Source organism: Papio anubis, chromosome 17, assembly GCF_008728515.1.
Source record: "Papio anubis isolate 15944 chromosome 17, Panubis1.0, whole genome shotgun sequence".
NCBI lineage: Eukaryota > Metazoa > Chordata > Mammalia > Primates > Cercopithecidae > Papio > Papio anubis.
In genome coordinates, this window is record NC_044992.1 from 68,276,406 (window position 1) to 68,289,641 (window position 13,236).

The following is a 13,236-nucleotide window of genomic DNA, read 5'->3' on the forward strand; positions in this document are numbered from 1 at the left end:
AAAATATGACATTATCAACCTTTCAATATTTTGCTGCTCTGATGATTTAAAAATTTTAAAAAAGATTATTGCTTTCATTTGCATTTGTCTGATTACTGAGGTTGAGAATCTTTTTTCATATTTATTGGCCATTTGCTGTGATGAATTTTCATACCCTTTGCTATGTTCTTTTCTTTCTTTGCAATTTAAAATAGAAAATAAAATACCCAGGTAAACAAAACCTAGACATTTTTGTGTGTGTATAATTTTTTTTCTGCTGTGATGAACTGCAACTGCAGTTTCTCAAATGCCTTCAATCTGAAATAATCAGTTTACTAAATCTGCAATTTTTTTTTTTTTTTTTTGAGACGGAGTCTTGCTTAGTCGCCCAGGCTGGAGTGCAGTGGCGTGATCTCGGCTCACTGCAAGCTCCGCCTTCCAGGTTCACACCATTCTCCTGCCTCAGGCTCCCAAGTAGCTGGGACTACAGGCACCCGCCGCCACGCCCGGCTAATATTTTGCATTTTTTTTTTTTTTTTTAGTAGAGACGGGGTTTCACCATGTTAGCCAGGATGGTCTCGATCTCCTGACCTCGTGATCCACCCGCCTGGGCCTCCCATAGTGTTGGGATTACAGGCGTGAGCCACAGCGCCCGACCAACATTTTTCTTTTTTGAGACAGGGTCTCGCTCTGCCACTCAAGCTGGAGTGTAGCTAGTCACGGCTTACTGCAGCTGTGTCCTCCTGGGCTCAAGCAATCCTTCCACTTCAGCCTTCCCAGGTAGCTGAGACTACAAGCACGTGCCACCACGCTCAGTTAATTAAAAAAAAAAAAAATTTTTTTTTTGTAGAGTTGAGGTCCCTCTATTGCCCAGGCTGGTTTTGAATTCCTGGGCTCAAGTAATCCTACCGCTTCAGCCTCCCAAACTCTTGGGATTACAGGCATGAGCCACTGCACCTGGCCCCAGTCTGCATATTTTCAGGTTGATCATCCTTAACTCCTTCAGTGGATAACATACATTCACATTGTTGTGCAACCATCGCCACCATCCATCCCCAGAACTTTTTCATCTTCCCCAACTGAAACTCTTTAGCCATTAGACAACAACTATCCACGCCAGGTGCAGTGGCTCACGCCTATAATCCCAGCACTTTGGGAGGCCGAGGTGGATGTACCACTTGAGGTCAGGAATTTGAGGCCAGCCTGGCCAACATGGTGAAACCCCATCTCTACTAAAAATACAAAAATTAGCCAAGTGTGGTGGCACGTGCCTGTAATCCCAGCTACTCTGGAGCTTGAGGCACGAGAATGGCTTGAACCTGGGAGGCGGGGATTGCAGTGAACCGAGATCACACCACTGCACTCCAGCCTGGACAACAGAGCAAGACTGTGTCTCAAAAAAAAAAAAAAAAAAGATAATAACTCTCCAGTTTCCCCTCCTCTCAACCCCTGACAATCACCCTTTAACTTTCTGTCTGTATGAATTTGTCCAATCTAGATACCTTGTATGAGTGGAATCATAGGATATCTGTCCTCTTGTGTCTGGTTTATCTCGCTGAGGGTAAGATGAGGGCTGCTTGCTTTTTGGCAGATCCAAAGCCTTGTGGGTTGTGTAGGATCCACTGGCCTGATACCTCTAGCAAGTAGGCAGTTGTCCCAACATGTCTGTGCTCCAGGGATCCCTCACTCCCAGCTGTGCAGCCCCCCTAGAGGGGGCAGTCCTCTTCAGTATGCCTGGACAGGGGTTCCCTTCTTCATGCCTCTCAAGGACTCCTCAGGGTGGAAGCAGCACAGCCTCAAAGCTAACAGCCCCCAGTTCTGCACCACGCAGAGTGGATTTGAATGCCTCCTGCTTCTTATTCACTAAGTTGGGCTGGTTACTTAGCTTCTCTATGCTTGGATTTTCTTACCTGTAAAATGCAGAGGTCGGGTGTGGTGGTTCATAACTGTAATCGCAGCATTTTGGGAGGCCGAGGTAGGAGAATCACTTGAGCCAAGGAGATTGAGGCTGCAGTGAGCTGTGATGGTGCCACTGCACTGCAGCCTGGGCAGTAGAGCAAGGTCCTGCTTACCAAAAAAAAAAAAAAAATGCTAACACTAATAATCATAGTGGATACTTTGCTGTGCCACCCATAACTCTCATTAGGAATGAAGGATCTTTAAGGATCTTTCCCCCATTTCTGGGAGTGCTGCTGTCAAAAAGTCTCCACTGTCAGCATCTATGGGGGGTGGGGGTGCTACTTCAGTGGAGAGAGTAGTTTCAAAATGACTCCCCACAGTGTCTGCTCAGCCTCTACTGCATCACAGCTCTCCCTCCTCCCTGCGCTGAGTCCTCTCCCTTTCCTCCTCCTCCTGCAGGTCTTGACCTGGGAGCACCCCTAACAAACCTCTTACATGCCGACCTCCATCTCAGTTGGCTTCCTGGGGACTCAACCTGCCACATATCATGTTTCTCACAAGAACTAAATCACATAGAACATAAAGTTCTAAGCCGGGCGCTGTGGCTTACGCCTGTAATCCCAGCACTTTGGGAGGTCGAGGCGGACAGATCACTTGAGGTCTGACGTTCAAGACCAGCCTGGCCAACATGGTGAAACCCTGTTTCTACTAAAAATACAAAAATTAGCCAGGCATGCCTGTAATCCCAGCTACTCGGGAGGATGATGCACGAGAACTGCTTGAATCCTGGAAGGCAGAGGTTGCAGTGAGCCAAGATTGCACCACTGCACTCCAGCCTGGGCGACAGACACTTCATCTAAAAAAAAAAAAAAGAACATAAAGTTTTTATCCCAGAGCCAGACACACAGCGAACAATAAACATTGGTTGTTATCATTATACCTTCTTTTCTCTCATGGTTACAGATGAAAAAATAAATAAAATTCCTCTCAAGAGGCCAAAGGGGGCTGGGTGCGATGACTCATGCCTGTAATCCTAGCACTTTGGGATGTGAAGGTGGAAGGATCATTTGAGGTCAGGAGTTTGAGACCAGCCTGGCCAACACGGTGAAACCCTGTCTCTACAAAAAATACAAAAATTAGCCTGGTGTGGTGGTGCGTGCCTGTAATCCCAGCTACCCAGGAGACTGAGGCAGGAGAATTGCTTGAACCTAGGAGGTGGAGGTTGCAGTGAGGGGAGATTGCACCACTGCAGTCCAGCCTGGGTGTCAAAGCGAGATTCTGTTTCAAAACAAAAAGAAAAAGTCCCAAGGAGAGACCACAATATGTGCTTATGGTGCCATGCTGACTGGGATCTTTTATCTTCAATGCTATATGTATGTATATACATAGGTAAATACATGCTTTATTGAGATATAATTCATATACCATACAATTAATCTATTTAAACCATATAATTCAGTGGCTTTTTGTCCAGAGTTGTGCAACCATCACTCTAATCATTTTAGAACATTTTGGGTTTTTATCCCTGTACCCATTAGCGGGCACTTCTCTTCCCTCCACCCCACCCCCAGCCTCTGGCAACCATACATCTACTTTCTGTCTCTATAGATTTGGCTATTCTGGACATTTCATGTATATGGAATCATACACTATGTGGTCTTTGTGTCTGACTTCTGTCACTCAGCATGATGTTTTCTAGGTTCATCCATGTTACAGAATGTATCAGTACTTCATTCCTTATTACTGTTGAATATTCCATGATGTGGATAGATCACATTTTGTTTATCCATGCATCCAGTTGATGGATGTTCTTCCCACTTTTTATTTTTTATTTTTATTTTTTGAGACAAGAGTCTCCATCTGTCACCCAGGTTGGAGTGCAGTGGCACAATTTTGGCTCACTGCAACCTCTGCCTACTGGGTTCAAGTGATTCTCCTGCTTTAGTCTCTGCCGTAGCTGGGATTACAGGCACACTATCACGCCTGGCTAGTTTTTTGTTGCTGTTGTTTTGGTTTTTTTTTTTTTGTATTTTTTTTTTTAGCAGAGAAGGAGTTTCATCACGTTGGCCAGGCTGGTCTTGAACTCCTGACCTCAGGTGATCTGCCCACCTTGGCCTCCCAAAGTGCTGGGATGACAGGCTTGAACCACTGAACCCAGCCATCTTTCAGCTATTATTTCCGCTTTTTGGCAAATCATGAATAATGCTGCTCTAAGCATCCATGTACAAGTTTTTGCGTGGACATATGTTTTCATAGGTATACGCCTAAGAGTACATATATATTCTTTTGTGTATACACCTAAGAATGGAATTGCTGCATCATTTGGTATCACTTTAATATTGGGATAAACTGCCAGTTTTCCAAAGCAGCTGCACCATTTTACATTTCCATGAAGAGTGTGAGGGTTCCAATTCCTCCACTTCTCCACCACTTGTTATTATCTGTCTTTTTTATTACAGCCATCCTCGCGATGTAAAGTGGTGTCTCATTGTTGCAGTTTTTGATTTGCATTTGATTGACATGTTGAGCATCTTTTCATGTGCTTATAGGCTATTTGTATATCTTTTCTGGGAAAATGTCTGTTTAGATCTTTTGCTCCTTTATTGAGTCTTATTCAATGTTTAGAGTTTTGTTTTCTTCATCTGTAAAAGAATGTTACAGACTTAGGCCGGGCGCGGTGGCTCAAGCCTGTAATCCCAGCACTTTGGGAGGCCGAGACGGGTGGATCACGAGGTCAGAAGATCGAGACCATCCTGGCGAACACGGTGAAACCCCGTCTCTACTAAAAAATACAAAAAACTAGCCGGGCGAGATGGCGGGCGCCTGTAGTCCCAGTTACTTGGGAGGCTGAGGCAGGAGAATGGCGTAAACCCGGGAGGCGGAGCTTGCAGTGAGCTGAGATCCGGCCACTGCACTCCAGCCCGGGCGACAGAGCGAGACTCCGTCTCAAAAAAAAAAAAAAAAAAAAAAAGAATGTTACAGACTTTATAGAGTAGTGAAGATTAATGAGAGAACATTTATTTGCAAGGCACACAGCACAGCGCTCTGCAGGGCACTTGGCATGCACTCCAAAAAGTTATCGAACCTTCCTGTCACCTAGCCTTGCAAGTAGAAACCAAGTCGAGTTCGTTCTGCATTATGTCACTTACCATAGTGTTTTGCATGAAGACAGGCTCAATAAATGTCTGCGAATAAATGGGCCAATTCACACCATTCAATATTCAAATCTGAATCCTCTGTGCTTTGCCCCCTTTCTCCCATTTCTTTCATTGAACCTTTTCTTCCTGGAACAATTTTCTTAATTTTATTCCCCTTGCCAGCTGCCTCCTCTTCTGAAATTTAACTTGCAGTATCATTGAAGCTGAGTACAAAGAGAACCAAAGACACCACCTATGGCAGTCCCGAGGTGAATGTGAACCATTGAAGGAAATGAGTGTCTACAGTCTGTGAGCATAGCCTGTCCCATCTTAGCGAGAGCCACAAAGTAATTAAAGTACTTAAAGGAATGAGAAAAGGGAGATTTTCAAAAACCCTGATTGCAGACTGAGTTATTTAACACAGTTCAGCAACTCTGGTCTGAGGAATTTTCACCTGTAGAGGACCCAGGCCACCATCAGGACCAAAGATTCCAGGTTGGTAGGGCCACCCCCTGGGATGTGGAGCCTGCAGGGGGCCACAACTGGGTGGAGAAAAGGAAACAATGTGATCACTTGGCCGAATGGTAAGTCCAACCCATTTCACAGGCACTCAGCCTGTACTCAGCCTGCTCTGGTAAAGCCCAGCTGAGGTGCCTGCAGCAGGACTTGAAAGGGCAAGCACAGGTGAGGGAAGGTGTGACTGCCAGCCCACCTGAAGATGTGAAGCTGGGCGTGTACAGAACTGCTGGCTTTTACCTTAGGCCTGGGACAATAGGGAATGTGAAAAGCAAGGGGTGTGTGTGTGTGTGTGTGTGTGTGTGTGTGTGTGTGTGTGTGTGTGTCTGTCTTGGGTCCAGCTGCAGTACCACCATCTGAAACCCCCTGAAACCCTGGGCCACCCTCCGAATCTGCTCGAGGGCAAGCCTGGGACCGTCAGGGGGAGGAAGGTGGAGACACGGGTGTCTTAGAGGGCAGGGGCTGGTTTCACCTCATCTTTGTATTCCGGGGCCCAGCCTGGTGCCCAAAGCCCGTTTGTGGAGCTCATGAAATGCTCCCCCAGGCCGGGCACGGTGGCTCACGCCTGTAATCCCAGCACTTTGGGAGGCCAAGGCTGGCGGATCACTTGAGGTCAGATGTTCGAGACCGGCCTGGCCAACATGGTGAAACCCTGTCTCTACCAAAAATACAAAAATTAGCAGGGCGTGGTGGCGAACGCCTGTAGTCCCAGCCACTCTGGAGGCTGAGGTAGAAGAATCGCTTTAACCCGCTGGCAGAGGTTGCAGTGAGCCGAGATCGCACCACTGCACTCCAAACCGGGCGACAGAGGGAGACAACGTCGTCTCAAAAAAAAAAAAAAAAAAAAAAGCTCCCAGTTCTAGGCGCTTTGGGAGCTGCCGCTTAGGATGCAAACATGGGCAAGTCTAAGAATCACACCACACCCAACCAGTGCCGAAAATGGCACAGAAATGGTATCAAGAAACCCAGATCACAAAGATACGATTCTCTTAAGGGGGGTGGACCCCAAGTTCCTGAGGAACATGCGCTTTGCCAAGAAGCACAACACTGCCCACTCCAAGCTTGGGAAGCGTGCTCGCGCCCGCCTTGCCTAGGGGCTCAGGCTGTGCTGGCCAAAACCCGAGGCCAAGGATCAACCCAAGGCCCGGGCTGCAGCTTCAGCTTCAGTTCCAGCTCAGGCTCCCAAAAGTGCCCAGGCCCCTACAAAGGCTAAAGAGTAGATATTTCTGTCTGCCAACGTGAGGACAGGAGGACTGGAGCGACCCCCCGCCGCCCCACCCGGCTGCCGTCTGTATGGGGTGGGGTCCTCCTGTGTTATTTGTACGAAGAAACCTGAGGCAGGGAAAGAAAAAAAAACAAAAAACCTCCCCTAGTCCCACCTTGCGAATGCGGGACGCGGGGCTCTGTCCCGCGAGTGGCACTCAGGAGCCAGCCTCGGGCAGGCACCGCACGCCAGGCCACAGCTCGACGCGGCCGGGGATTCGCTGCAGGCGCGAATCTCTCGGCTAGAGCAGAGCAGCGGCAGCTGCCGGCCAGTCCACCTGTGCTCGGCTCGGCTCGGTTCCGGCTCCCAGGCAGCCCGGGGGTGGCTCACCCGGCCGTGAGGAACCCCAGCAAGCCGGCCTTAGCATAGGGTGGGCCACAGGCGCCCGACCACTTCTACAGCTGAGGCGCCAGGCGCGTGCCTACTGCAGGGCTGCCCGGGCCGCGCCGCATTCCTCATTGGACGATGGCGCTTGTCAATCACTGAGGAAACGCGGCCTTGGGTGTGGCCGGACATCCGGGGCTTTCCACCCTCCGCGTGAGGTGGGATTGAGGTGGAGAAGATGGAAGGATGCGATACCCAATGGCCACAAAACAAGGCCTTTGGCTTCGCGGCAGATTGGCAGGTGCTTGAACCACTGAAATGCCGCAGAGCGACACCGGCGCTATGGCTGTGATTGGTTCACTTCGCGGGTGGGTGGTTTTCTCCATGTGGCGGTCCCCACAGTAGATAAAATGGGCACCGTAGATAAAATAACACGTAAGTAAAGCTGCTGCCGGTGAGGTTTGGGAGTATTTTTGCTTTTTTGAAAGTTAGTATTTTGGCTCTCACAAAGTCTCCTGATTTTAGTAGGCTTTCCCTGGAATGACTCAGATTCTCTTTCGTTACCTTCGTCAAAGCACTCCCTCCTCGTGCAGTGTCAGGGTTGGAGAACTTCCGCGCTGAGTCCAGATTACCGCCAAGATCGTCGGAAATGTGCGCAACTCAGTGAGCTAAAGCGGAGATTAGATGGATGGTATTTAATGGGACAAGACATGAGTGGACAGTTTACAGGAAAAAAAAATGCAAGGGGCCCCTAAACATTTAAGTGGGCGCTCAGCCTTTTTCATAATCAGAAGAATGCAAACGAACACCTCACTGAGGCCGGGCGCGGTGGCTCACGCCTGTAATCCCAGCACTTTGGGAGGCCAAGGCGGGCGGATCACGAGGTCAGCAGATCGAGACCAGCCTGGCTAACACGGTGAAACCCCGTCTCTACTAAAAATACAAGAAATTAGCCGGGCGAGGTGGCGGGCGCCTGTAGTCCCAGCTACTCGGGAGGCTGAAGCAGGAGAGTAGCGTAAACCCGGGAGGCGGAGCTTGCAGTGAGCTGAGATCCGGCCACTGCACTCCAGCCTGGGCGACAGAGCAAGACTCTGTCTCAAAAAAAAAAAAAAAAGAAAAGAAAAGAAACAAAACTTCATTGAGCTAAGGCTTCTGATCCATTAGATTGTCAAAAATCCAAAAGTTTAACAAAGTACATTGTTAAGAACAATACAGGAACTTGATCTGCCCTGCATTGCTGGGAGGGAGTGCAAATTTACCTTTGACCCGCAATCCACCTGTAGAATCTACTCTGAAAGTAAACTTAGACAAACATGAAACAGCATACGCGCAAGCTTTTATTTGTAGCGGCACTATATAAATTTGCAAGACTGGAAACCATGCAGATGTCCATGAGAGGGGGAATGGCTGAGTAAACTGGTACATCCGGGCTGGTACTACAGCCCAGCTGACTCTGTGGCGTTAAGAAAAATGAGGAAAACGACAATATTTTCTATGGCGTGATCTATCGCCAGAGATGATGTATATTGGCTGCTACCGTTAGCAAGAAGCAGCACTGAAACAATAAAACCAAAACTGATAAAAATGATAACATAAATGGTGGAGAATCTGGTGGAAGCCCTAGAGGGTTTCCACCAATAGAAAAATAAGGTGACAATAATAATAGTAAAAAATATCTGTGGCAATAGGAATTTGCCAGGTTTCCTGTTCTGGAACCCAGCACTAGACCCGGAAAGGCATGTTTGGCTGGGTGGGACTCAAGTTACTTGTAACTGGAGGCCCTGCTATAGCCTGAGTGAAGGATTTCTGGTACCCTGCCCCTCTCCAAAAAGACATCTCTTTGGGAACTCTAGAACTGGAATGGTCCATCAGCACTGTCCTTTTGGCAGACAAGGCAGGCCTTTGTACCCCACCAGTGACTTGGTTTGGAGGTGGGCTGCCCCCAGAACAGGATGTAATCTTGGGCAAGGCAGCTGCTATCAGGCTGGGCACAACCTCCCCCTCCAGGCTGTGAGGAGGGAAGAAAGGAAACAACTTCTACCTGCTTTAAAGTAGGAAACCCCCTCATCTGCCACCTCTCCTGCAGTGAGAAGTAGAGACTAGACATGGATACTCCCACATAGGATACTGGGGCCTAATGGGTGACTGTGGGCCTCCACCAGGCCCAGGTGACCCTGCAGATGTGATTCAGAGGCAGCCTCTCGCTGCTGTTCTTCAGCAGCCTGATTCCATGTGGACCATGCTGTTGCCTTCAGAAGTCATGGTCTGCCTGGACCTAGCCAGGCTGTACTGTTGAAGCCTTGTCATGTGCTCTTCCTTCCAGGCCCAGAGAGCTGCCCCGTAGGTCAACTTGGGCTTTGTATCAGGCTCTAAGTACAGGCAGGTCCTTAGGATAAATTAGAATAAAACAATCTCAGAGTGATCTAGTCTTAGTATAATTATTTACGTTTTCAAATTGAAAAAAAAAAAGAAAAAGAAAACCAGTAACAAATCAGCCACAGCAGAGAGGGGTACTGGGGGTTGATAGAAAATTTGTCCTCAGTTGTAGGTTTACTCGTAAAGCAGCTTAGATTGCGTGTTTTCTTCAGGGTCATTGGAAAAGGTGGTTACTGTCAGTCCAGGAAGTGGGGAGCCAGCTGATTGTATCCAGATGGAGGTACAATGGACACTTTGAGGGAAGGAGGCCCTGACAAGTCTCTAGCAAGCAGGCTTTGGTAAACAGAACTGCAGATACTGATGAGTGACAGGCCACTGCTATTCGTGTCATGTCAGCAGGCCAGCCTGGGGCAGAGTTCTCAGCAGAGTGATGGAGGGAGGGCAGGGGAGACATGCAAAGGCTTTGAGACTGGTTCCCATCTCTGGAAAGAAGCTCTGGCCACCTGAATGTTTTAGGTTCTCTCAGCCCCCGCACCCGGAGAGAGTTCCACTGGGATTGGCTTCTGTAGGCCTCTGTGGTTCTAGGTTCTTGGTGGCAGTGACGTACATACTGGTGATTCTGTGACGTGGCTGCCAGGTAAACATCTTTCCCGCGGTGTTTGCGCTCTTTCTCCCACCCTGCTGTTTCTTTCTGCCCTCCTTTATGCTTTTTAGCTTAGATTTGGTTCATTCTCTGAACTGAATCTCTGTGAGCTGATGAGAGCAATCTCAGATGAGGTGGCAGAAATGGTGTCAACAGAGGCCAGCACTTATGGGGAATAGACAAGAGCCACCCAACACCATAGCAAACCAGCAGTGTTTCCATGAAGTGTCCACGGCCAGGGGTGGGGCCTGGGCAGTAGACACCTACCACCGAGGAAGAGGAGGATGCTGAGCACTTCAGACACTGGCTTCCGAGTGCCCACCAAGCCCTGTCCTGGACCTCATAGGAAACTCAGGTGGAACAGGTGTCTCCCCAACACCGATGCTCCCTTTTATCACAGATCCCCAATGAAATGCAGTTACCTTCTCCTCCAGATGGTCATTTGTTCAGGGGATGCTGGGCTAATTTTTGTATTTTTAGTAGAGACAGGGTTTTGCCATATTGGCCAGGCTGGTCTTGAACTCCTGACCTCAAGTGAACAAACAATTCTTAAATCATAACATGGTTAAATGCTTTTGACAGAACACATTAAAACAATTTCAAGAAGGAAAAAAGCATTTACCACAAAAGACAAACACTCATATTTGGATCCAACAACAGACACAGAGAGTGAATGGTCAGCAAAGAAGCAAAAGGGTAGAACAGAGAGGGGCTTCTGAAGAACCCCTGGCAGGCAAGAGGCGATGGCGGGAAGTTAACCTCGTGATGGTGAGCATGAGGCATGGAAATGCCACTGCTCCACTTTTTTTCATGTAGTGTGTTGATTGAGCTTTATTTCAGCAAACAACAACTATTTCTAAGAACTTGCATAGGTTCTGTCTTTAGCATACCCTCCCTAACTCAGTTTGCTCAAGAACTGTGAATTGTTCTGCCAGTGGGGTGATCAGAAATGGGACCTGCATGGTGTGAAGGACCAGTTATCCCCATCATTGTATGTTCACTCACAAAGATGGAACAATCCCCTTCGGTGTCACAGGCGCTGTTCTGTAAGATCACTTTGGCATTTTATTGAATGCTTTCTGGTGACATCTCTTTCCCTGCACATGGGCTTTTCTTCCCTAAAGGCCTTTAACCTGCTGAAAGGTAAGGACCAGGTGGGGTGTTTTATTTCTTCTGTCTACAGTGTCTAGCATAGTTCTAATTAAATATAATTAGGCAAGTACTCAAATAAGTCTTGCCTAATTAGATTTAAAGTAAGTATTCTGCTTAAGTGAGAGAAATTCTTGGCAGATCTTACCTCTAGTACCATTGTTTAGTGCCAGGATGAAAGGTGAGTCTCTGAATTAGACTTTTTGCTAAAAGAGCGCTCCTGGCTGGGCACAGTGGCTCACACCTGTAATCCTAGCACTTTGGGAGGCCGAGGCAGGTGGCTCACCTGAGGTCAGGAGTTTGAGACCAGCCTGGCCAACATGGTGAAACTCCGTCTCTACTAAAAATACAAAAATTTGCTGGGTGTGGTGGCGCATGCCTGTAATCCCAGCTACTAGGAAGGCTGAGGCAGGAGAATCACTTGAACCCAGAAGGTGAAGCGTTCAAGCAGTGACCAGGCACCAGAGCGAGACTCTGTCTCAAAAAAGAAAAGAAAAGAATGCTTTTCTTTAGCTGAGTGTGGTGGTACACACCTGTAGTCCCAGTTACTCATGCCGAAGCAGGAGGATTTTGTGGGCCTGGGAGGTCAAGGCTGCAGTGAGTCATGATGGCACCACGGCACTCCAGCCTGGGGGACAGAATGAGACCTTGTCTCTAAAAAAAAAAAAAAAAGGAAGAATGCTCCCCTACAGCTTGCTTCCCTACAATTACAGAAGCTTCCAGAAATCCTCATAAGGCAGAATAAGAGTGTAGTTATTGGCTGGGCAAAGTGACTCACGCTTGTAATCCCAACACTTTGGGAGGCCGAGGCAGGTGGCTCACCTGAGCTCAGGAGTTTGAGACCAGCCTGGCCAACATGGCGAAACCCCATCTCTACTAGAAATACAAAATTAGCTGGGCGTAGTGGTACATGCCTGTAATCCCAGCTACTGGGGAGGTTGAGGCAGGAGAATCGCCTGAATCTGGGAGGTGGAGATTGCAGTGAGCTGAGATCACGCCATTGCACTCCAGCCTGGGCAACAGAGTGAGACTCCATCTCAAACAAACAAAAAAAGATTTGGATCAGGAGAGGGTCTCAGAGCCCCATAACAGCTGGAGCCTTACCAGCAAGCAGAAGCCAGAGGGGTCAGGGACTTTGTCCTCTGAGAAAACAGTTTTGATTCCTGTAAAGTAATATACACATTGCAAGAACTGGGCAAGTACGTATAGAATGTATGCCTGCATCTATGTTTATAAGGGCAAATTAGGCCTACAGAAGTCTGGAAAGAACAAGGGGGTGGGGCAGGGGTGGGGACAGCGTCAGGCATGGCCACTGTGCATCCCATGGGCGCAGTCTACATGTCGTATAGCCGGAGCTGCTCCTGCACGTCGCCATCGGACATCTCGCCAAACGTCTCCTTATTGTCTTTCATGAGCTTGAAGATGGCAGCCAGCTGTTCCTTCTGAACTCTGTCGAGAAGAAAGGACAAAGAGGAAGAAGGTGCTCCTAGCCCACTGGGGAGAGAGACAGCCTGTGTGCAGCCGGCAGAATTGGGACTCTCCTCTCTCCTGTGTGGCTGTGGTTGCTTTACAGAACAAGAAGAAAATGAAAATAAATAAAACCCGCTTAGAACATAGGAACTGGTTGGGTCTGACACACGAAACTTTTGAGGGCTCTAAAAGCTGGGATGCGAAATCTCCCCCCAGGTATCACTTAGGTGCTCTATGCCTCAGTTTCCCTTTGGGCCTCATTTGATTGTTGACTGCACATCCCACAGTGACGTAATGAGGAAGAAGATAGGCTCCATGAAACGGCTTGAGGTAGTACTATGAAGAAGTAGGTTAGAAACAGCCTTCTTTGAGAGGAATGAGCCGAAAGTGGAGAAAGAAAAAACATCAGCTGGGAAATCGGGGCGCATACAGACGTGTGCAAGACGGTGCTTGGCAAAGGAGCGAGGAGGGCAGCCTGT

General features: G+C 48.3%; 1 protein-coding gene across 1 annotated transcript in view; it reads right to left on the reverse strand.

The window, feature by feature from the left end:
- Positions 1-12,493: 12,493 nt before the first annotated feature.
- MXRA7 (matrix remodeling associated 7) overlaps positions 12,494-13,236 on the reverse strand; it is a 33,384-nt gene continuing 32,641 nt past the window's right edge. Inside the window, exon 4 of the mRNA XM_003913486.4 lies at positions 12,494-12,736. Coding sequence (XP_003913535.2) covers positions 12,622-12,736 — 115 coding nt within the window. The 3' untranslated portion in view covers positions 12,494-12,621. The remainder of the gene's footprint in view (positions 12,737-13,236) is intronic.